At 36.1% G+C, this 26,403-nt stretch overlaps 1 protein-coding gene across 4 annotated transcripts in view; it reads right to left on the bottom strand.

Annotated features, from left to right (window-relative positions):
- KIF20B (kinesin family member 20B) overlaps positions 1-26,403 on the bottom strand; it is an 83,376-nt gene that overhangs the window by 24,959 nt on the left and 32,014 nt on the right. For all 4 annotated transcript variants that reach the window (XM_069567947.1, XM_069567948.1, XM_069567949.1 and 1 more), the window contains exons 18-23: positions 25,833-25,925; positions 19,854-20,007; positions 9,870-11,106; positions 9,394-9,532; positions 5,566-5,685; positions 3,501-3,561 (exon numbers count right to left, since the gene is read on the bottom strand). In XM_069567947.1, the coding sequence (XP_069424048.1) occupies positions 3,501-3,561; positions 5,566-5,685; positions 9,394-9,532; positions 9,870-11,106; positions 19,854-20,007; positions 25,833-25,925 (1,804 nt within the window). The remainder of the gene's footprint in view (positions 1-3,500; positions 3,562-5,565; positions 5,686-9,393; positions 9,533-9,869; positions 11,107-19,853; positions 20,008-25,832; positions 25,926-26,403) is intronic.

Raw genomic sequence — 26,403 nt, 5'->3', positions numbered from 1 at the left:
GTGTCCGACTCTGTGCAACCCCATAGACAGCAGCCCACCAGGGTCCCCCGTTCCTGGGATTCTCCAGGCAAGAACACTGGAGTGGGTTGCCATTTCCTCCTCCAATGCATGAAAGTCAAAAGTGAAAGTGAAGTCACTCAGTCATGTCCGACTCTTCGCAACCCCATGGACTGCAGCCTACCAGGCTCCTCCGTCCATGGGATTTCCCAGGCAAGAGTACTGGAGTGGTTTGCCATCGTCTTCTCCACAGCGGGCCCTAATTCAACATAATTGGTGTCCTTGTAAGAAAAGGGAACTCTGTATGGCAACAGCCAAGGAGAAGAAATACACTCAGAGGGAAGATGCCTATGTTAAGATAGAAGCAAAAACTGGAGTTCTGGTGGAGGCATGAATGGAGAGTGATTGCTAATCAGTACAGCATTTCTTTCTAGGGTGATGAAAATGCTCTGGAATTATATAGTGGTAGTGATTGTACAAGTTTGTGAATACACTAAAACCTACCATACTATACACTTTTAAAGGGTAATTTTATGGTTTGTATATCTCAATTTAAAAACTCAGTAAGATACCTAAGTAAATGGCATTCAGTATTTAAATAGAACTTTAGAAGCCAGGAACCTCATTGGAATGAGGTTCGTGACATTGTACAGGAGACAGGGATCAGGACCATCCCCATGGAAAAGAAATGCAAATGAGCAAAATGGCTGTCTGGGGAGGCCTTACAAATAGCTGTGAAAAGAAGAGAGGTGAAAAGCAGAGGAGAAAAGGAAAGATATAAGCATCTGAATGCAGAGTTCCAAAGAACAGCAAGAAGAGATAAGACAGCCTTCTTCAGCAATCAATGCAAAGAAATAGAGGAAAACAACAGAACGGGACAGACTAGAGAGCTCTTCAAGAGCATTAGAGATACCAAGGGAACATTTCATGCAAAGATGGGCTCGATAAGGGACCTAACAGAAGCAGAAGATATTAAGAAGAGGCGGCAAAAATACACGGAAGAACTGTACAAAAAAGATCTTCACGACCCAAGATAATCATGATGATGTGATCACTAATCTAGAGCCAAACATCTTGGAAAGTGAAGTTAAGTGGGCCTTAGAAAGCATCACTACAAACAAAGCTAGTGGAGGTGATGGAATTCCAGTTGAGCTGTTTCAAATCCTGAAAGATGATGCTGTCAAAGTGCTGCACTCAACACGCCAGCAAATTTGGAAAACTCAGCAGTGGCCACAGGACTGGAAAACGTCAGTTTTCATTCCAATTCCAAAGAAAGGCAATGCAAAAGAATGCTCAAACTACTGCACAATTGCACTCATCTCACATGCTAGTAAAGTAATGCTCAAAATTCTCCAAGCCAGGCTTCAGCAATATGAGAACCGTGAACTCCCTGATGTTCAAGCTGGTTTTAGAAAGGGCAGAGGAACCAGAGATCAAATTGCCAACATCCACCGGATCATGGAAAAAGCAAGAGAGTTCCAGAAAAACATCTATTTCTGCTTTATTGACTATGCCAAAGCCTTTGACTGTGTGGATCACAAGAAACTGTGGAAAATTCTGAGAGAGATGGGAATAACAGACCACCTAACCTGCCTCTTGAGAAATCTGTATGCAGGTCAGGAAGCAATAGTTAGAACTGGACATGGAACAACAGACTGGTTCCAAATAGGAAAAGGAGTACGTCAAGGCTGTATATTGTCACCCTGCTCATTTAATTTCTATGCAGAGTACATCATGAGAAACGCTGGACTGGAAGAAACACAAGCCGGAATCAAGATTGCAGGGAGAAATATCAATAACCTCAGATATGCAGATGACACCACCCTTATGGCAGAAAGTGAAGAGGAGCTAAAAAGCCTCTTGATGAAAGTGAAAGAGGAGAGTGAAAAAGTTGGCTTAAAGCTTAACATTCAGAAAACGAAAATCATGGCATCTGGTCCCATCACTTCATGGGAAATAGATGGGGAAACAGTGGAAACAGTGTCAGATTTTATTTTGGGGGGCTCCAAAATCACTGTAGATGGTGACCGCAGCCATGAAATTAAAAGACACTTACTTCTTGGAAGAAAAGTTATGACCAACCTAGATAGCATATTCAAAAGCAGAGACATTACTTTGCCAACAAAGGTCAGTCTAGTCAAGGCTATGGTTTTTCCTGTGGTCATGTATGGATGTGAGAGTTGAACTGTGAAGAAGGCTGAGCGCCGAAGAATTGATGCTTTTGAACTGCGGTGTTGGAGAAGACTCTTGAGAGTCCCTTGGACTGCAAGGAGATCCAACCAGTCCATTCTGAAGGAGATCAACCCTGGGATTTCTTTGGAAGAAATGATGCTAAAGCTGAAACTCCAGTACTTTGGCCACCTCATGCGAAGAGTTGACTCACTGGAAAAGACTCTGATGGTGGGAGGTACTGGGGGCAGGAGAAGAAGGGGACAACAGAGGATGAGATGGCTGGATGGCATCACGGACTCGATGGACGTGAGTCTGAGTGAACTCCGAGAGATGGTGATGGACAGGGAGGCCTGGCGTGCTGTGATTCACGGGGTCGCAAAGAGTCAGACACGACTGAGCGACTGAACTGACTGAACTGACAAGCCAGGGAAACCCTTAAGAGCTAAAAATGTACTTTTCTGCTTATCAGGGAATGTCTAATACAAAGTTAAAATCACAAAGGTGAAGGAACTCAACAGTGAAAACAAAGAGAAAAAAGATAATGATGCCTGATTCAGGAAATCTGTCACAGCAGCTAAGGTTTATTCTGAGAGAAAGGCAGTAACCAGAGGAACAGATCACACAAGCCCAGGTAAAAGAGTTTCAGAAAGGGGGAAGCTACACATCACCTTCATACTCAGAAAAAATACCCTTATACAATTAATATTACCTAGAAAACGAAAATGAGAGAAAATGAATTGACAAATAATTAAAAAATAAAGGAAAGGGCAGATTGCAAAAACCAAAAAGATCTGAAACTATGTAGGTTACAAGTGGCCTGGATCAAAGTTTAGAGAGAACGGAGAAGATGCAAGATTAAGAGTACTCAAAATGGACCTACACCACACATCTCAATATGTGGCCAAGAAATAAAATATTAAAATATAAAAATAACTATATTCTGGTTCCAAGAATGTTTTATAGAATAGCCAAGATCTATTCACACCTGCCAACAGTGACAAAGGACCCAAAATAAAGGAAAATTCCAAAAATATTATGGAAATATGAGATGCTTATGGGACAATGGCCTAAAAGGGTAGGAAAAATAAGATTCTGTAGGGACATGTATTTTCACATCCAAGTTACTGATCCAAGTTAATCCCTCTTCATTGATAAATTTCAGGGTAGTAAGTTACTCTTGAGAATCAATGCTTTTCTCTTTTGATAAAGTTACATTTTATGTTGCCCTTATTTTACTTCAGAATTTTCAAAGGAAAATGATGAACCAATTGTTATTCTAGCTACTTATTTTGCAGTCTTTTTAGTACTGGAAGAAGAGTTTTGTTTCTGACCTTTGCACACTCTCTCATACTGTTGCATAGCTTCTTCCACCTTTTGATTATTTAACTGCTCCTGCAAAATGAAAGAACACGAAATGCAAATGAAACTTAATTATACGCCAATATTTAATAGAGGGACTTGAACAGGGTTTATTATTAACTTTGAAATCTATCTCCTAGAAGGCTAAGTCTTAAGATTCCAAGTTGTTTCACCTCAGAGTAAAGGTGAGAGTGATAAAAGGAAACAATAAAACAAAAACAACCCCCCCAACTTTATACCTTTAATCTACCTAAAAAATGCCAAATCATTTTCTTCATTCAACATTTTAAGCTAGCATGTATGTTCTCTTACACAACACAAAAAGCATAAAGGGGACGAAATATACTTAATATGGGAACAACAAAGTAAACCATAAATAAATTCCTTATCAAGTAAACTCAAGATGCAGAAAAAAATAGGGCCCCCACATCCCCTATATGTAGAAAGTAGCTGGAAGGTTTGAAAAAGATGCAACATTAATTTATGGACACTGGAAATCCTTCAATTCTAGTTTTAACCTGTCTGGTAATCTAACCTTCCATCTGCAGCTGGAGGGATGGTGCAGAGACAATGACAGAAAATGAGGGAGGAGCTTCGGAGGTGGGTGGACAGAGACGGATGGAAACACAGAACTACCAAGGTTGACAGACAGGGACAAAACAGACCGGAAACAGCACTACAGAGAGGGACCCACAGAAAGGAAACAGAACCAAGGAGGTGGACGGACAGGATGGAAGCAGACGGCAAAAGGCGGAGTAGGCAGATGGAAAGTGACGCAGGTGGACGTAGCATGATGCAGGTAGCACTGCCACAATGGAAACAGAGAACAAGGACGGTGGACAGAAACAGGAGAGCGGCGGAAGGGGGCGACCAGACACCCGAGCGCTGAGAACACAGGCTGTTAACAGAGAGCGGTGGAAGGGGGCGACCAGACAGCCGAACCTGAGAACACAGGCTGTTAACAGAGAATGGTGGAGGTGGTCGGACAGGACAGAAGCAGACGGAGAGCGACAGAGGTAGGCAGATGGGGACGGAAACAGAGGGAAAACAACAGCGGTGGTCAAAGGTGGTCCAACAGTGAGGGAAGGAACCTAGTCGGTGTCTGCTTACATAAGGGCACACTATAAACAAAATTTCCATCTGTTTTGACACCTCACCATTCCTTTGGATTGATGCTCAAATCATTTATCGCCAAGTACTCATAGCTGTTCCTCAAAGTCCCCTAAAGATCCCTAAGGTGTTGGAATCATGAAATAATTGTCTTCTTGAAAGCAGGATTTTAACAGCCTTTTCCCCCTAAAGGCCTCCAAACATCTCTTGAAAACGTGACTCTTGTTCTGCAGGTGTCGGGGATCTTGCTGGCGGACTAAGAGATCCTCGTGAAACTGGGCTCCCCAAGGCCTGGGAATCTCCCCTAAACCTGGGGCTGCAGTGCCCTTCCCTGCCGGCAAATGCAAACGCATCTCTGGAGCAATCCCAGCTGTTCTAGGCACCTTTACCAGACAACTGGGCTGGGTTTACCACCTAAGAGTCCTGAGTTGTGATAAACATTTTAAGGCAGGAGAAGAAAAAAAAATTTTTTCCAAACATAAAACTCTCTGTGCCCGCCTCCCACCCTATTCTAACTGCGCACTGTGCACTGGCATTAGCCTCTCCTCAGAAGACACAGGAGTGCCTGCTGGATGGGAGAGAGCTGTCTTCTCCTGGTGCCAACAAGGTAACTCCTTAGGAGATAACCCTCCTTCTTATGGTCAAAGGGCTGTGATTACCCCCTACTCACTTTATACTGCACATCTGAGTACTGTAAATTGTCAACAATATATCATTTGATGCAAAACCCTTTGTCTCAAAAAGTATGCAACTTTGCTTTGACCTCTAATGGGTAGAACAGTCCTAAGAGCTTTCTGAAAGACTGTCTCCCAGGTTACAATCCTCAGATTTTCCATTTCTTACTTAAAAATATATATATATACATTTAATTAAACACTAAAATATACCACCAGAATCTACTGAAATCTTTAAAAACAAAACTGTTACCTTAAGCTGCTGAATGGTTCGCTGTTTCATATCTATTTCCTGAGAACACTGGTTTTTCTTTTTCTCCAGTTCATTAATTTTAATCCTCAACAATTTCTCCTCATCACGCATTACAGACACCTACAAAGTAATAAATTAAGTATTTCTAAAAATATTAATTGCTTTTGTTGTTTAAAATTCAAGGCCACTGTTTCAAAGATTAATGTCCTTTTAAGAGCATTAGAAAAATTACAGATTCCAACATACATGATGTAACTCAAATTATCAGAATCTCAAACTCTGTAAATACTACTAAAAAAGACTCAGAATAGTCCCATGCATGCAAGAGGGAAATTATTATCATGGAAAAATCAATAGAGATACTCTAGGGGAAAAATACTGAATCTGATTTCCAAGATTTATTATGTAATATGATCCAGTAATATAAGAAATAACTTAACAGCTAATAATGGCATGTAGAGGATGAAAACAGAACAATTACAAGATCAAAAGATACCCATGCAAGGGAAGGTCAATTGATTTTTGGTGCTAATCCTACAAACTTAATCCTACAAACCTATTAAAGAAATTGAAAAGCACTTTGAATTAGTATGCAAATCTTAAAGGAAAAGGGGAGGAGAAGGGAGAAGGGAAAGGGATAAGTATAGAAAACGTAATCAAAGTACATTTTTAGGCCAATTTTCAAGATAGCTAGGGATCTCATAAACCGAAGGAAATTAACTGAACAAAGTTCCCCTTCATAAAAATTATGGAGATACCATAATAGTAGTTCTTTGGTTTCAGGTGATTTTTACATTTCTTTTTAGGCTTCCTGTATGTTCCAAAATTACTATAATAAACATATATTCCTTTTATAATCATACATTAATAGAATTTAATTTTATATATTATCTTATTTTGTTCAAAAACAAGGGACTTCCACTAATAAACACCATCTTCATCAATTTTACAGAAATAAACTGTCTGCCAATAACATAGAGACTATGTATCGCACCAAGATGCACCTAAGGACTGCTTCCGTTTCCATCCTGGCTCTAACACTGGACAAGTTATCTCTCTCAATGCCTATTTCCCTAGTCATAAAATGGAAGCTAAAAATAGTCCCTATGCCTAACATTTGTATGAAAATTAAATGAGATGATACATGTAAACTTAGAACAACCAATCCAGAGTAAGCTTCTATTATTATTAGCATTAACATTATACATTGTTTATTTTGAAAGACAGAAAACACTTCTCGCCCTTGAGAGTAATGCTAATCATATGCACAATAAAACATTACTTAAAAAGAGATACCACCTAAAACTATGAAAAAAAAATCTTAAAATTAGAACAAATTTTAAAAGCAGTATTTATATATAGCTGATCCCATTTATAAAAATAAAAACACACAAGCACATAGAGTAACTATTTTACATATATGGATACGGAGGGTATCTACCAAGTCATGGCGGGAGCTTCTCTTTACCAGTACAGGCCTAACAGTCATGAAAATTATAATTTATTTGATCAAAAAGTTCACATTCTTTTCATTGATTTTTAATTTATATTAATGCTATATTATTGTGAGTTTTCTTATGCTATCTAAAAAAATTATTCAAGGACTTCAAATGCTGGATAAAAAAGTTTTAAATCTTTTAAAAAGTACTGAGGAACAGAAAAATAAATAAATATCGAGATAACAGAAAAAAATTAAGTGAAAAAATAATCGCAGAAATAAGTGTAACACTGACTGGCTTTCATAGAAAGAGGAGGCCTGACTTTCAGCAAGTAAGCTAGAAGGTATTTGCAATATATTTTATAAGAATTAGAACCAAGGACTTCCCTGGTGGGAAGTGGTAAAGAATTACTGATGGAAACTAGAGAAAGCTCGTGCAGCAATGAAGACTCTGTACAGCCACAAATAAATAAATAAATAAATTTTTTAAAAAAGAATCAGACACAAGAATAAAGAAATCCAACACAATTTTTAAAAGGACAGCAAAATTAAAATATGAATGAATGTATTTCACAGAGTGAAAACTAGAATAGACATATAGTGAATAAAAACAGACACTGAGAGGAATACAACTTAAAACCATAAGATACCCCTTTATCTCCTGACCCAACAATTCCACCCCATGCTCTACAAATTCTTGTACACGTATACGTAGGGCCATGTTTAAAACAGGATCACTCTTCTAAGGGCAATGAATGAAAACAATCTAAATGGTCAAGAGAATAGATAACTAAATTGTATAGTCACACACACTTTGGAATATTACACAGCAATGAAAGTGATTAACTATAACCATACATAAATGACTCTCAGGAATATGATGTGGATAATGTCTCAGAACACAATTAATGTGTAGAAATAAAATATATATATATATAGTTTAACTTACATTTTTAACAGATCAAAAAAAGACAAATACAAAACATTCATTATAGTAACTTCATTGGGGATAGGAAACAAAAAATGGATGAGACCCACAAACATCTGCTGTGTGAATATTCTTCAGACCTTAGCATTTAAGTATTCTTTTGTAACTACCTCTAAGTAATGAAAAATATTTAAAATTATTTCAACTTTTAAAAAAAGTCTAATTATGATACAAAATACAGCAGTCATAAAAGAAAAATAAATTGCTCCAAGGGAAAAAAGCACCATAATCAAAATCAAGAAAAATGGCAAGATACGGGTCAGGTTACAGGGGTTATCCACAATTAATACCTTAAAAAGTTAATTTCCTAAATATATAATAAGCGCCCATAAAGCAATAACAATTAAAAAAAAAAAACCTAAACTAAAAGAATATGAATACTCAGACTACAGGAGAAAAAAAAATAAATTGTAAACCAAAAAAAGTTCATTCTAATTAAAAGATATGCAAGTTAGAATTATAGTTGAGATATACTATTTACATGTCAAGTTAGCAGATATCAAAGAAATAATGATAAAATACTACCTTGTGGATAAGAGTATAGACAACAATACTTTCTTATACATTAGTCCTGGTGAGTAAATTGGAAAAATCTCTAAAAAGCATAATAAATATCAAAATGTACAAACCAGTGACTCATAAATTCCACTTTTAGGAATTTATTTCACAGGAAGACTTACAAAAGTTCAAAACGACATCACTGCATCATTAACTGGAAATCACCTTAATTGTTCAACAATAGGGGACTCATTAACCATAAATACATGTTCCTAGTCATTAAAAAAGTCATCTGGAAACTCTTTATATCTTGAGATGGAGAGACAGCCAAGATACACTACGTGAAGAAAAATGAGGTTCACACAGTGTTTATTGGAGGTTTCCATTTTTTAACAGGAAGAGAAGGAAGGAACAACAGAGGAAGACGGAGAAGAAAAAAAAATATTGGTAACATTTGATTCCTTGGTGGGAAGCTTGATGGCAGTTTTCCCCTCACTATATATACTTTCATGTATTTTAAATTTGGAACCATGTGAACGTATTTCCTATTTTTAATATCAAATTATAATAAAAACTTGTTACAACTGCACTACATACTCTCCTACATATAACCTGTAAACAGAAGTTTACTTTTTACTTTTTGGGGGGACTTGAGCTTAGTCCTTAAAACAAAAAAAAAAGGTTCTAATCTTATAGAAGGCACGTATTTTTTCTTACTATCAGACATTCTTCGGTTTGTTTAAACTGACTAAATTTTTGGTGCAATAATAGTTCTCGTCATTTAAAAAAAATTATGGAGTTGACAAATGTTCTCATCAATACTAAAACTAGTGTCTAAACATGATATGTAAGGAAAACAATGATCATCATTTAAACTGGCCACACAACTTTTCAAATAGCTAACCTCTTTCTGTACTTGCTCAATCTGCTTTCTGGCATCGGCCAGTTTCTCTTTGAGCTCAGCATAATCTTCTTCCTTCCTCTGGAGATCAGCTTTCAGATTCTGGATAAGAGCAGTGCTTGCAGAGAGCTCCTCTTTCAACCTAAAAAGAAAAAATCACTTTCCTATAGTGATATATCACTAATCACTTAGGATCATATGTGTGACTAGTAATCTACAAAATCAGATCTTTTCACAAACTTGGAATGTCCATAGCATGAATGAGGACTTCAAGGATTTCAGGAGATTTTATAAACAGAACTCTGCATGTAAATAACATTCAGTCCCACAGGTTTATACAAAGTTCAAGTTCTTCTCTTAACATACATGCTATATTTAACCAGATTAAGTTATGCCCACCTAAATTCTTTAAAAGCTATATAGAAAAATCAATAAAAGAAATGCAAATTTTTTCAACCTTTTAATAACTTTTGGCTTACTTTTCTGTTTCTTGCCAGTTTGTTTCCTTTTCTTCTTCCTTTAATTGAAGTGAATGCTTAGCATCTTGCAAATTTTTTGTTAACTGCATGATTTCTTCTTTCAATTTGACTTCCCTTTCACTTAAATCTCTGGCATTTTGGATAGAATCTTTAAGATTTGCTTGACATTCATTCAGATTTCTTTCTTGCTTTAAAATGATAGATTCCTTTTCCATAATTTCTTGTTCTAACTTGGCTGAATGGCTACATTCATCTTTCTGAGTTTCTAACATTGCTTCAAGTTCCTTTATTTTCACCTTATAGGAAGTAACATCTTGCATAAGTTCTGAAAGTGCTCTCTTTCCTTCCACTACATGCTGTACTTCAATATCAAGACTAATGGTTTTTTCTTGTACTTCTTTCTTCAGCTGCTGTATAAGACTATCTTTTTCTTTTAGTAAATCATCTTGATTCTTTTTCTCCCTCTCCTCTATTTTTAGTCTGTTGTTTTCATTTGTATAGTCTTTTACTTCTGCCTGTAATTTTTCAATTTGTTGTTCTAGTTCCTCAATCTGATGGGTTTTTTGGGAGGAAGTCTTTACAATCTCTTTACATTCTTCCCAAATGGCTTCAACAGTAGAATGGAAAGACCTTTCCCTACTAAGTTCTTGAATACCATGTTCTTTAACCTGCTTACTTATCAAATAATCATTATCCAAATGACGTAACTGTGTATTCGGCAAATTATCTTCTTGAGAACAACTGGACAAATCCCTGAGATTGAGTAAATCTATGCTTGCAATCTGAGAGACTGAATCAAGTCTACGCAGTTCATCTATTTTTGCCTGCATTAATTTTATTTGGGAAACATTATTTGTGATGTTTCTTCTAGCAGTTTCTATCTCCTCTGACAATTTCATGATCCTTTCCTTCTGTTCTTGATTTATACTTTTCTGCACATGTAATTCAGAAATCACATTGTCATAACTCGACTGAATTTGTTGGACCTCTATACTAAAGCCTAAACTTTTTTTTTCAGAAGAAGAAAGTTCCTGCTGCAAACTAACAATCTGTTTATTTAATTCTGTTTTTTCTTCCTTTTCATTTTTAAGTTCATTCTCAATGGTGAGTAAACGTGTTTTTAGCTCTTCATTATTTTCTTGTAGAACTCTAATGTTTTCCTCATCTGAAATGCTCTCTTGCGTTTCTTCACTTTTCTTTTGGTCTTCAGTGATAGTTGGACTAGCATGTGTAAGTCCTTTAAAAATAAACAAATATATACATTATTAATCTGGCAAACTTTAATAAAATCAAAAAGCTACCATATAAGCCAATATTCAAACATATGAAACATATGAAAACAAACAATGAAAAACAAAGAAGCTACTGAGTTAAAAAAGAAAAATCAGGTTGCAAAACATCCACAGTATGAACCGAATTATGGGAAACCATAGCTCTGCTAGGCCACAGCAGTTATTAGCGAAGCATGTCCAAAAATACTGGCAGCTACCTCTGAGTGGGATTGCCAGTTACTTCTACTTTCTTTTTATAGCATTTAATGTTATTTGAATTGTCTACCACAAATCTTTATTATTACTAAGAGATAGAGGGTAGGGAATCACACCCTAAGGCTCACTAAAGAACAGTTTAAAAATACAGTTATACTATAGGTCTACTAAATCAGTGATTTACAAACTGAGTGCCTTACACTTTCAGAGCGGAAATTAGGAGAAAAATGGTTAAACTTCTGCTAAGTCTAATGGAGCCTTATCTTTACTAGTTGCATAACTGTCAATAAACTGGTTGATTCCATGGCTGTTTCCTCAAATGTAAAATGGAAATAATAATATCACCTATCTCAGAGTCATTGTAAAGATCAAGAAAATAAATGAACTTGGAACACTGTGCTTGGGATATAGTTAGATATTATTAGAAATTGAAAATCTGTACAGAAGAGCTCAGCTAGTTAAAAATAAATAAAATTTTGTCTTTTTCAGGTTTAATACCTACATTTCAAAATTAGGATATTTCTCTCTGCCCTACTTTCTACAGGATAGTGTTAAGAGGGCCAAATAAATTAATATATAAGGTATGTTAAAGCATTTTCTAAATGTTATGTAAGTACAAGAACTTTAATAAATACAGTTGATATAGATTAAATTAAACTGTCCAGAGGATGCACTATTAGCTAAAAGTTAATTCTTAACATTTATGTTGACAAAATAAATCATCTTACACAACTGTCCAGTATAAATTATGTTCAAATTTTTCTCACAGATTGCATGATTAACTCTTGAAACATAATTCTCAATTCTCCAGATGTACAAATTTATCTTTTTATGTTTTTATACAATTTCTGTTATAATAATAACTGGTCTGATGAGTGTCTCATATCCTAGGAAAATTACTTCAAAACATAAGAATGTGAACTTTTGGTTTTTAAATTTTTTTCCTATTCTATTTCACTTCATGGTTTGATGTTTATATGTGTGAATTTTATATACAACATGACTCTAATACAATTTATATGTATTTTTTATATGATACTGTATTGATCAACTCAACACGTCCTTTTGACCTTCATGCATCCCCCTCAATTGGCCATTCATCTGTCAATTTCACCTATATCTTTATTTGGCAGTCTCGTTAAGCACATTAAGAATCAAATTCCTGCTTAGAGGTTCCAGGTACAATATGAAATCCATAAATGCAGAAGGCAGTCATAAGGGAGAACTGGACTGAAATTCTCCAAAAAATCTATTACTTTCAGTTGTTAACTGTCCAAAGAATCTTTAAAAGGTATATTTTACAGTTGTCTTTTTAATAAGTGCCAACATATTATCCTATGAATCTGAGTACATCATATTATATTGAAATACTATGTATACTTGTTGCTCTCATCTATTATATTCCAAATTTCCTGACAGAAGACTTTCTGTGTCTAATGCATCTTTACATACTTGAACAATAATCCTAAATGAATTATTTTTGACATTTACCTACGTTGCTTATGTTCTCCTTTTCTATCTCTAAGACATATCACTGGATCAGAAAAACACAATTTTTGTAATCAGTCTAGATATGTGCAAATTTATAATCTAACATGGCCCAGTTGTATTAACTCAGTTACTGTAGTGTAATTTTATGTTTTAAATTTTAAGGTTTTATCTTTACGGTATCATTTTTACAATGGTGACTCTCTAGTTTTAGAGAGTGAGCAAGAGAGCTCAGAATGTAGATTCCAAACAAGTATCAAACATACTGATTTGGTAAATCTGGAATGTATTGTACATGCAAACACCTTGAGTGTACATACACAACGATCCAGGCACTTGTCTGTTTAAGCTTCTGGAAGAACCTGATGGTCACCCCTATAATACATTTTGGATCTAAACATATCAGTTTGCTTCATTACAAAGCCCCTATCTGGCAGGCCGGCTACATGTAATTGTTCCATAAGAGATAAATATTAAATCTCACACAGCAATGAGATTCAAGCCCTTAAATTTTCCCACTGCTGTGGCAGGCTCCTGAGCATCTAGACAAGACAACAGTGCCCAATCTAATGAATCTGTTCAGTTAAGGAGGCATCTTTAAGATCATAAAAAGCTCTTTAAAATTAATACTATCCTACATACAAACAGTATGCACACCACAAGAAGCAGTCAACAGAATGAAAAGGCAACCTGTGGAATGGGAGAAAATATCTGCAAACCATTTGTCCGGTAGGACAAGGAGTTAATATCTAAAATATATAGGAAACTCACACAACTCAACAGCCAAAATATCAAGCAATTCGATTAAAAAATTGGCAGAGGAGCCAAACAGATATTTTTCCAAAAAGACATACAAATAATCAACAGGTACAGGAAAAGGTGTTCAATATCACTAAGCATCAGGGAAAAGGAAATCCAAAGTACAGTAAGATTATCACCTAACACTTGTTAGGATGTCTATCATCAAAAAGATAAGAGATAACAAATGTTGACAAGAATGAGAAGAAAGAGGAAATCTGATCACTGTTAACGGGGATATTTAGTAGTATAGGCAGCAGAAAACCAGTATGGAGGTTTCTCAAAAAATCAAAAATCGAACTATCATATGATCTAACAACCCCACTTCTGAGTATAAATCCAAAGGAAATGAAATCACTATTCAAGTTCATGCAAGTTCATGCCCTATGTTCACTGCAACAGTTTTTACAATAGCCAGGACATTGAAAAAAACCCAAGTGTCGATGGATGGGTGAATGGATTTTTTAAAAAGGGGTATAAGTATGTATACAATGGAATATAATTACTCAACCTAAAGAAGAATGAAATCGTGCCATCTCCAACACAGGAGAACCTGGAGGGTTCATTTTGTGAAATAAACTACACATGGAAAGACAAATACTGTAGTATCAATACAAGGGAACAAGATTTAACTCATAGAAACAAAGAGTAGAATGGTGGTTGATGGAACCAGGGAGAGGCTTGTAAAAGGGTATAGTTTTTCAGTTGAAGATGAATAAGCTCATAGGATCTAACTATAACATGGTGACTATAATTGATAACTATGTATTGTATAACTGAAATTTGCTTGGGGTGTGTAACTTGAGTGTTCTCACCAAAAAAGAAAAAGAGGGGGAAAAGAGGTGAATACATGAGATGATGGATGTATTAATTAATTAACATGGTGGGAAACTTTTCACAATGTATATCAAATCATGTTAAACAGTTTAAATATATCACAATATTATTTCTCAATTATACCTCAATAGGACTGGGGGGAAAAAAATCCCAGTTCTCTCTGATGTCCCCGGTTAGAGTATCCCCTCACCCCAAACTCACTATATAATCTGAGAACATCATTTTGCCACTCCAAGAATTTATCCATTTTTACATTCAGTAGTATACTTGCGAAAACAAGCTTTGTTTGTTTTCATTTTCCAAATACAATCCATATTCTTTTCCTTCACGCAATAGTTTAAATGCTCTTGGGCAGCAGTAATTATGTAATCCCATAACAGGATTCTAAGATTTCTTTAACAGACTACCTAAAAGCACACTGGATAACGTTTTAATCCCTATAAATTACACTGTCTCTTCTGACTCAAAAAGGAGAGGAAAATCATGGCATTACTCCTGCTCCATAGCCTGGTTTCTGAAAAGCTAATGAGTTGATTTTTGAAGATTTTCCTATGTTTGTAGTTACATTTTCATAATTTAGGTCCTTCAGATTCTCAGTTTATTCTAAGGATTCCAGCTACTTTGGAAACTAACAGATTCACTCTTATTTACTTTTATAACAAACTTGCCCATTTATTCTAACGAATTTTTTAAAATTCAGACCGTCTCCTAACATTTTACAAAACTGTAGCTAAGTCATCCCAAAGTGGAATAACTTTCTTTCCCCCTGATTCACACTTCTGTTCTACTTTCCCTTTAAGTAATTTTGTACTTATGACACAATTTTCACACCTATGACTTCACTGGTGGAACTTTACCAGTGGAAATGACTAATCCTTCTGCCCTTTAAGAAGACAAATTATAAAAAAAATGTCTGAACCCTTTATCAAGAGAGATGGGATGTAAGCAAGTTAAAAATGATAATCAGAAATTCAGAGCTCACAAATAAATCCTGAATATCCTGAGAGAAGAGACTTGAGTCATGTATACTATATGGACATATCCCTAAACCTTGAGGTAAATTAAATCAAGTGCAACATAGCATTTGTGATCAATAAAAGCATTCTGTCATGTTGTTCTCTTACTATACTTTAATAAACTAGATAATTACATAAGATACTTCAGGAAATTAGATTTGCATCTGATATTCAGATATTCACATTATCCTTTTAGAAATTTTTGTTTCATATCAAAGGATCCATAGAACATATTCAGAACAGTGTTAGGGAGAAATTAAATTATTAGTCTAGCAATAAAGATGAAGTAGATTATACAGTATATGAGCCTAATATAGGTTAACTTATAAAAAGTAAACATAGCAATAAGAAAGTTACTTTAATTCAGTATTTCCAGTACATCCAACCTGTACATATACTGCTTTACCTATATTTTGCTACAAAAATTAGTTTTGGTTGAAAAGTCACAGGTGAACAGACTACAGCATATTTCTGGTTTGTCTCCTTTATTACTATTCTGAAGGCTTATTTCTTGAAATGTTTACATGGTTAATCAGCTTACCCAAAGTACAGATATAGTGACACAAAGAAGTAAATTCACTTTCATAGGGAAATAGCTTTGCATTTCCTTTTAAGAGCAGAAAACATCAATCCTGCATAACTATCAGCCCCCAATCCTATCCTAGTAAGTACAGAAATCACATATTTTGTTTTGGAGATTTTTTAGTAGCAGGTTGAGGGTGAAAAATGGTTATATTATAGCTACAATTTTCATATGATCTCTTATGTAGTCCTTATAGTCTCTTAACAACAAAAATTAAGAAATAGCCACAGTGGTTATGATTTGGGGGGTGGGGGAGGGGGAAGTATTTTGTTACCTAAATTTATAAACCTACTCACATCCAAATTATTTATCACTAACAACCCAGACTATTATATAATCATCTCTTCCATGAATGGGGTTACCCTTAGGATTAGCTGTACCATGTGGATCACTCGCTCCTGCACACTTCCACTTCCTAGTGATCTACAGATCCTACATTCTCATCTATGCTGAATTCTCAACTACTCTATGGCCCCAAACAAGGTGAAAAAACAGAGGCACAGTGCTATGGAAATCATAAAAAGATTATACTCCCTGTAGTTAAGGCACCACTCATTCAGTGGATAACAGAAAATGACCATGCATTTAGTGTGCTGTTTCATACTGTTCATGGGGTTCTCAAGGCAAGAATGCTGAAGGGGTTGTTTGCCATTCCCTTCTCCAGTGCCTAAAGAACTATGGACGGAGGTTCATACACTGTACAGGAGGCAGTGATCAAAACCATCCCCAAGAAAAAGAAATGCAAAAAGGCAAAATGTTTGTGGAGGCCTTACAAATAGCTGAGAAAAGAAGAGAAGTGAAAGGCAAAGGAGAAAAGGAAAGATATACCTATCGTGAATGCAGAGTACCAAAGAACAGCAAGGAGAAATACGAAAACCTTCCAAAGTGAACAATGCAAAGAAACAGAGGAAAACAACAGAATGGTAAAGACTAGAGATCTCTTCAAGAAAATTAGATACCAAGGGAATGTTTCATGCAAAGATGGGCACAATAAGGGACAGAAATGGTATGGACCTAACAGAGACAGAAGATATTAAGAAGAGGTGGCAAGAATATACAGAAGAACTGTACAAAAAAGATCTTTATGACCCAGATAACGACAATGGTGTGATTACTCACCTAGAGCCAGACACCTTGGAGTGTGAAGTCAAGTGGGCCTTAGGAAGCATCACTACGAACAAAGCTAGTGGAGGTAATGGAATTCCAGCAGAGCTATTTCAAAACCTAAAAGATGATGCTATTAAAGTGCTGTATTCAATATGCCAGCAAATTTGGAAAACTCAGCAACAGCCACAGGGCTAGAAAAGGTTAAGTTTTCATTCTAGTCCCAAAGAAGGGCAATGCCGAAGAATGTTCAAACTACCACACAATTGCACTCATTTCACACACTAGCAAAGTAATGCTCAAAACACATGTACACCCATGGCAGATTCATGTCAACGTATGGCAAAAACCAATACAATATTGTAAAGTAATTAGCCTCCAATTAAAATAAAATTTATATAAATTAAATATATATATATATTTTTAAAAAAATTCTCCAAGCTAGGCTTCAACAGTAAGTTAACTGAGAACTTCCAGATATTCATGCCGCATTTAGAAAAGGCAGAGGAACCAGAGATCAAATTGGCAACATCCGCTGGATCATAGAAAAAGCAAGGGAATTCCAGAAAAACATCTACTTCTGCTTCATTGACTATGCTAAAGCTTTTGACTGTGTGGATCACAAGAAACTGTGGAAAATTCTTAAAGAGATGGGAATACCAGACCACCTGACTTGCCTCCTGAGAAACCTATAAAAAGGTGAAGAAGCAACAGTTAGAACTGGACATGGAACAACAGACTGGTTCCAAATTGGGAAAGGAGTAAGTCAAGCCTGTATATTGTTACCCTGCTTATTTAAATTATATGCAGAGTAAATCAAGCAAAATGCCACACTGGATGAATCACAAGCTGAAATTAAGATTGCTGAGAGAAATATCAACAACTTCAGATATGCAGATGAAACCACTCTAATGGCAGAAAATGAAAAGGAACTTTACAGCTTCCTAATGAAGGCTGAAAGAGGACAGTGAAAAGGCTGGCTTAAAACTCAACTTTCAAAAAATTAAGATCATGGCATCCAGTTCCATCACTTCATGGCAAATAAATAAAGAAAAAGTGGAAACAGTAGAAACATTTTATTTTCTTGGGCTCCCGAATCACTGTGGACAGTAACTAAAGCCACTGAATTAAGAGATGCTTGCTCCTTAGAAAAAAAGCTATGACTAACCTAAACAGCATGTTAAAAAGCAAACATCATTTTGCTGACAAAGGTCCATCTAGTCAAGCTATGGTTTTTTCCAGTATCATGTACAGATGTGAGAGTTGGACCATAAGGAAGTCTGACTGACAAAGAATTGATGCTTTTGAACTGTGGTGCTGGAGAAAATTCTCACAAGTCCCTTGGACAGCGAGAAGATCAAGCCAGTCAATAGTAAAGGAAATCAACCCTGAATATTCATGGGAAGGACTAATATTGAAGCTCCAATACTTTGGCCACCTGATGCAAAGAACCAACTCACTGGAAAAGACCCTACTGCTGGGAAAGATTGAAGGAAGGAAGAGAAATGGGCAATAGAGGATAAAATGGTTGGATGGCATCACCAATTCCGTGGACATGAGCTTGAGCAATCTCCAGTAGATAGTTAAGGACAGGGAAGCCTGGCGTGCTGCAGTGCTGCTGCTAAGTCGCTCGGTTGTGTCCGACTCTTTGCGACCCCATGGACTGCAGCCTACCAGGCTCCTCCACCCATGGGATTTTCCAAGCAAGAGTACTGGAGTGGGTTGCCATTGCCTTCTCCGATGCTGCAGTGCACGCGGTCCCAAAAAGTCAGACACAAATGAGTGACTGAACAGCAACAAATGCATATTAGTTTCAACCTATTAGCTCATAAACTATTACATTAATATAGCTAATGCTACCAGTTCAGTTCAGTCACTCAGTTATGTCCGACTACTGCTATATTATCCTTTACGTCAACTACTTTTGAAAACTACTTTTACTGAGGTTCTATGAAGTTTGTATTATATTGGTGTATTATCCAATTGTTTTTATTCTTAACAACCTTAGGAGGCAGGTATATTTAACTTATTTTACTAATAAACAAAGCAAGACTTAATTTATCCATTTATCCCAAGGTGAAGCAGCTAATTAGGTTTCTAAAGTAATGTATGTTCTCTTAGAAAGTCTTCCTTCTCTGCACTATATTATAAGAGTTTTCCTAAAGACAGAATATTTTAGGGGAAAGTGAAAGCTGCTATGTTCTACACAGCCAGGGAGGTATAGCATAAAGTGAGTAAGCTTAGACACACTTTTTTTCCTAGTAGTTTCATAGTAAACACAACTTGACCACATTTGCCTTTTGTAACGTTTAGCTCAAAGTCTTCCTGTTAAATGGCCTTTCCTTCAAATGAAAAAAGAAGAAGGAAAAAAAGTGTGGAGAAATTTTGACAGAAAAGGTGACTTTCAATTACGACAGGCACAGAAATAAGAGAATTACCACGATGCTAAACTGATAAGAGCACAACATCTAAACGCATTAAAATGAAGGCGGCTTTAAACACCTGCATCCTCTAGACAGTTTATAACATGTTAGGGCAAAAATTAGGGACACTTAGATTTTCTCAGGTTTCTTCCTTAGATAAGTAAATTTCCTTCTACTTGCAACTTTTGTGTTTCCTGGTTTAGGAGTTAGCTTTCTTAATGGCCTCCTGGTAGCAGCTGAAGAAGTACCTTTCTTTGCTGGTGGTTCATCTTGTTGAAGTTCAGTTTCATTGAATCTTTTTCTTCCTGAATACGTTTTAGTTTTGCTGTCCTTAGACATTTCAGTCGTTTCATTACAAACCAATTTATTGTTTATGAGTAAAGAAGAATTACCAACACTGTCCTAAAGTAAAATAAATTAAAATTAGTTCACATATAGAAAGCTGTAATAAATGTAATAACTATATAAATTAAAATTCAATACTGTATCATAAAAATTGTATTTTCAAGTTTGTTGAGATATTTTCTAGGTTATTTCCTAAATCTCACCCTACCCTAAAATAACTGATGACTCTACGAAATAAGTAACATTAACTAACTTGTATAATCACTAAGCAGGACACCCCCCCCCCCAAAAAGTAACTGTGTAGCTTCATCCTGATACCAAAACTAAAAACAGATTCATCTTTAGATTTTCTAAGAAGATCAGGTGGGTTAGACTTATTTGCAGATAACCAAGTCCTAAAACACTTACCTCTAAATCATAAACAAAATGAGCTTTGACAAAGAGAAATAGGAAAACACTATGACATAATTGTTCCTTATAGATACTTTCACTTAAAATTTTGAATAATCGTGAATAAGTAGAAAACATCAATCATTTTATCTTGCAACCAAAGCTCAAAGTAACCATGTCCTACACTTTAACAAATCCCAGAAAAAGTTCTAATCTTAGCTTCTAGCCTTTGTATATTCAAAGATACACCATCTACATACTGCTTTAAAACTGAGCTCCTAGTTTATCTAGATGAAAAAGACCACTTAGAGTTTCATTTTTTAAGGCAAAGACTACACCTCCCTAATAGGACAGCAGAAAGGTACCCAGAAAGGGTAAAACCTTAGCAATTAAGTGCATGTTTATAAAGTAATTAAAGGTTTGGGAAAGGCAGAGATGAATTAAATCCCTACATATTGGTAGCAATCCATCTGCAGGGGGCAGGTAGGTGGTGGGTAAAACTATATGAGAAAATAAAACATCATTTTATATTATAAAATCATCACTCTGTTAAGATATAGACTAAAATGATTTTAATTCATAATGATTTTTTTAAAAGCAATCTTTTTAGATAGCCCTAAACAAAGAATATCATGAAGAACAACCTCAAGGCTTTTTCACAATTAGTCCCTTGGTGTCACTGATAAGTGACCAAGTCCTGGGATAGAGGAATCAGACCTCTGACAAAGTCTGAGTTTTCAAACAGTCCATGACAATTTTAAGTTGTCCCCTTTCCACGTTCAGATGTATTATAATCACCTAATCAATTTTCTCCTCTTCAAATTATACAATCTTCACCAAGAGAAAAATCTATCCTCCACAAGTGTCAGTTACCGAAAGGAGTATTTTCTGCCTGGAGTATTCTTGGTAGGAAGGATGCTACAGAACCATTCAAAACAAACTTTTATCATTAAAAGTGTCTGTTTTGGACTCTTTGGAACAGTGACCCCAGATCAACAGCTGATCAGCACAGTCAGGTTAAGTTCTAATTTACTTTGCATTTGTTTACTTATGTGAACAATTTAGCATACTGTTTTAAGTTAGTTGATAAAACAGAGTCTACAGCCTACCTAAAAACTTTACTCAAAGGCAAGGATTATTAAATTAGGAATACCGCTTATTTTATATTGCTTTTTTTACTATTATTTACATAAACATTATTAACATTATGTGATATGCAAACATACTACAGAAATAGATATAACCCCCTGCTAAAGTTCCAACATTCTTCTTCAAAGTTGTAGGCACCAGAAGTGATCTGTCTCTGGCTTCTCTTTTTCTAGTTTGTTTTGTTTTTTTTTTTCTTAAACTTCAACAAATCTAAGGCTGAACTTAAAATTCAGATCAAGTCCCAGGAGCTCAGCGGGTAAAGAATTCGCCTGCAACGCAGGAGACACTGGTTCGATTCCTGGGTCAGAAAATGCCCTGGAGAAGGGATAGGCTATCCACTTCAGTATTCCTGGGCTTCCCTGGTGGCTCAGCTGGTAAACAATCCATCTGCAATGCCAAAGACCTGGATTTGATCCCTGGGTGGGAAGAGCCCCTGGAGAGAAGAACAGCTACCCACTCCAGTATTCTGACCTGGAGAATTCCATGGACCGTACAGTCCATGAGGTCGCAAAGTCCGACAGACTGAGCAACTTTCACTCACTCACTCAGAACAAAAACAGGTGGCAAATAATCTCAAAGTGCTAAGAGTCTGGAGGTCCAGCAATTCATTTACTTGAAAAAGTCAAAAGCCCTAAGTTGTAAAAAGTTTTTCCTCCTTTTATTTCACAAATCAATTTCCTCTTCTTAATCCATACCACCACTACCCAACTACCTTAAATCAAAATCCTCATCAACTATCACCTGAACTTTTCCAAGAGCTTTCTAGTTGGTCTCCCAGCCTTCATTCTAATTCCACCTCAATCCATCTTCCAAGTTTCTAAAAATATCAACTCAAAATAAAAAATCAACTTTGCTATTCTTTTCCTTAGACTCCTTGCTGCCTACAGAATACAACCCAAATGCTTTAATGAAGTATTTGAGGCCTTCTGCTTCCCTGGTGGCTCAGATTGTAAAGAATCTGCCTGCAATGCAGGAGATCCGGGTTTGATCCCTGGGTCAGGAAGATCCCCTGGAGAAAGAAATGTCAACCCACTCCGGTATTCTTGCCTGGAGAATCAATCCCATGGAAAAGTCTAGAGGGCTATGGTCCATGGGGCTGCAGAGTCGGAGTGACTACACACACACCATCTTACCCCAGTATACTGCTCCTAGGTTCATCATTCACCTCTCCTGCTTCAGACTTTCTTCTTGAGCAAACTTAAAACTTACACTTTCCTACAATGACTGAAAACCTTCTCATATGTCCATGGCTGTGCATTCTGCTTCTTTTATCTAGAAAAGCAGTGTATCTTCTTGTCCCTCACACCCACCAACTGGTCCTATTTGGACTAGATAAATTTCACTTGCCATTTAAGATTCAACTTAATCATTTTCATCTGTACAAAGTATTCTCTCAAACCCTATCCATTCTCAGCTTCTTGTACATACTGACTACCACTGCACATTATAAATACATTTATGTTGGTTTTCTCCTACTGGGGAGTTGTTAAGGGGAGTAGTTTTTATTAATCTGTATTAATTCCTAGAATCTAGCAGAGCACCGGGCACACAGAATCTCAGTTTCCTTGACGAAATAAATCATTTTATGCTTCTCCTCCTAACTCTCTACCTTACTACAGGGGTATTTCTCCCAGTTCAGAAAAGTTAAACAATAATACATATAATAGATCTGAAAAAAATCCAACAATATATAATTATAAATTATAATTAAAATATTAATTACATCACCAATATAATTTGTTGATAACTATATTAACATAAATCCTAAACTGTTAATATAATTATTAATTTACAATAATGTATTCAACAGAAGTGACAAAAAGTCAGATGGAGTGAATAATGCATCTAATAAATGCCAAAAGAGAGGTCTGCTACAAGAGTAGGCAGAGGATGAGCTATGCTTCTCCAGACAATGTTCCTTATTTACCCCTGTAGTATCAAAAACCTATTTGATGTTGAGATGATACAGAGAAAGTTGTGGGTACTAGCGTTCAACTCTCAAGACACAAAGCAGGGTCAAATGTAACATTTTATAATATGGTAGGTCGTCCCTGCTTCAGTTCAGTCGCTCAGTCGTGTCCGACTCCTTACGACTCCATGAATCGCAGCACGCTAGGCCTCCCTGTCCATCACCAACTCCCGGAGTTCACTCAGACTCACATCCATCGAGTCAGTGATGCCATCCAGCCATCTCATCCTCTGTTGTCCCCTTCTCCTCCTGCCCCCAATCCCTCCCAGCATCAGACTCTTTTCCAATGAGTCAACTCTTCGCATGAGGTGGCGAAAGTCCTGGAGTTTCAGCTTTAGCATCATTCCTTCCAAAGAAATCCCAGAGAATACATTCTGAGACCTAGTAGTTGCCTGAAACCATGGAAATATTGAATCCTATTTACACTATGCTTTTTCCTGTACATGCTTACAAAGTTTAGTATGAGGCCTGGAGTGCTGCGATTCATGGGGTCGCAAAGAGTCGGACACGACTGAGCGACTAAACTGAACTGAACTAAAGTTTAATTAAAAAATTAAGCACAGGGACCTCCCTGGTGGCCCAGTGGCTAAGACTTCCTGCTCCCAGTGCCCGGGACTCAGGTTTGATCCCTCGTCAGGAAACTAGATCCTACATGCTGCAACTAAAATCCCTTACACCACAACTAAGATCTGGCAGAGCCAAATAAATCTTTTAGAAAAATTAAGCACAGAATGAGATTAACAATAATAAAATAATAGAACAGTTATAACAATATACCATAATAAGTTATGTGAATGCAGCCTCTGTTGCTCTCAAAATTATCTTGTACAAATTTAGTGCTTTTTACATCTTAAGCATTTATGCTCTATGGCCATGACTTTTGCAGTTTGAGGTGTAACAGCAAAACTAGCACAAATTTTCTTTTTCCTTCTTCACAATTTCACAAATAGAAGATTCATTCTTACCATAGATCTTAGCAACCTCAGCATACAATTTTTTCTTTCCTTATTGAGAATTTTCACCTTTAAACAAAGCACTTTATAGCTTCTCTATGACATATCCAAATTGTCAGCATCACTACTCTTCTGCTTTGGGGGCATTATTAAGCAAAATCAGCATAACTCGAACCCAAGCGCTATGATACCAACAACAGACAATCTAACAAGACTAACAGGAGGGATACGCTAGACAAAGTGATGAGTCAGGCCAGGCAGGATGGAGCAATATGGTATAAGATTTCATCATACTACTCAGAACATCACACAGTGTAAAACTCATGAATTATTTCAGGCATTTTTCATTTAATCCTTCTGACCATGGTTAACCCACAGAAACTGAAAATGCAGATAAAGGGGAAGTACTGTATACCACACTTGCCTCTGTTAGAGAAAAGACATACAAAAGCAGAGAATTTTAGCTATTAATTTACTCAACCTATTGTGTTATTAACAATACATCAAAAAATAATCTGAAGGTACCTGCAATAAAAAATGAATATAAAAGAGAAAGCCAAAACCACTGTTTAATTTAAAAAACAACTAAAAGACAGGCTGATCATCCAATCCTAAACTAAATATAAAATTACTTAAATTTCTATTTATGAAAAGATACTTAAGAACCCTTAAAATGTTGTAGTTTATATTTTACTGACTGAGTTGTGTCCAATTCTTTTGCAACAGTATGGAGTGTAGCCCACAAGGCTCCTCTGTCCATGGGATTCGTCAGCAAGACACACTGGCCTGGGTTGCCGTTTCCTTCTGCAGGGGATCTTCCCAACCCAGAGATCAAATCCATACCTCCTGCATGGCAAGCGGCTTCTTCACTGCTGAGCCCTGACAAGCCCAGAAAGGCTTTATATGCTATAGTTAATAATGTAATTTTTAAAAGAAAATATCCCTGCTATTAAATAGATGAACTTTAGCAAAATTGTATAAAATAGAAACAAGCTTCTAAAACCTAATGTCATTTATAGTTCTATAGAGATGATGTACAGATATAGACAGATATATCAATAGAGCAGAGCTACAAAGAGATACAGATCTTTATGATCTATGGATATCAAAGCACATTTAAGTTTCTTTCACCCCAGAGCTCCCCATCCAGTTTGCTGAGGCTTAAACTTCTAAGGGCTACACGAACTTGTCCCTCTTATGTACAAAGCATTCATAGCTTAGTCTGTGGAGATCAAACTGCCATCTTCTAAGTTCTCAAAACTTCATATTGGCACGATAGTGCATTGAATTCAATGCCAAGATAAGCAAGTCAACATTCTTAGTGAATTAGTCTCAGTTGTATAAGCTATTTTAAATTATTTTAAACCAAACCAAACATACTCTTTATTTAATTTATAACACAAATAAAGTTAGATTCTTACACTGCCTTTACATGTGTTTTCCATAATAGTATCCTCTTTTTGGTCAATTTTATCCATTAACTCTTGAATTCTTTGATTCTGCATAATTATTTTCTTTGGGAAGGAAAAAAAAGTTTAGTGAATGTACTTTGGGGATAACAAGAATGCAAATATGATACAGTTCAGAATTCCTTCAAATTTTAAGATTAAGCAAACAAAACAAAAAATAACAGCAATACACTATGCATAGCATGACTTTATTTTCATTTAAAAAATTAACATGCCTACATATAAAATGAAAGAGAAGCAACATATCATAATGGATAAGAGGAATCAGGAGTCACATGATCTGGGTTTGATTCCTAGCTTCTCTACTTTCTAGCTGTGAACCCCAAGCAAGTTATTTAATGCTACATAAAAAACAAAAAACAGTATCTACTTCATAAGGTTGTTCTGAGACTTAGACAACTAAAGAACTTAAAAGAGTTCATAGAAAATGTTCTATAAAAAATACATGTATGTGTGTATGTATGTGCATATATACATAAAATAATCTCGAAGAGCTACCAACCAAGTTGGTTCGGATTTGTTT

The sequence above is a fragment of the Ovis canadensis genome, chromosome 22 (assembly GCF_042477335.2).
Source record: "Ovis canadensis isolate MfBH-ARS-UI-01 breed Bighorn chromosome 22, ARS-UI_OviCan_v2, whole genome shotgun sequence".
NCBI lineage: Eukaryota > Metazoa > Chordata > Mammalia > Artiodactyla > Bovidae > Ovis > Ovis canadensis.
Note: the sequence above shows the minus strand (reverse complement) of the source record. Positions and strands in the feature narration are given on the sequence as shown.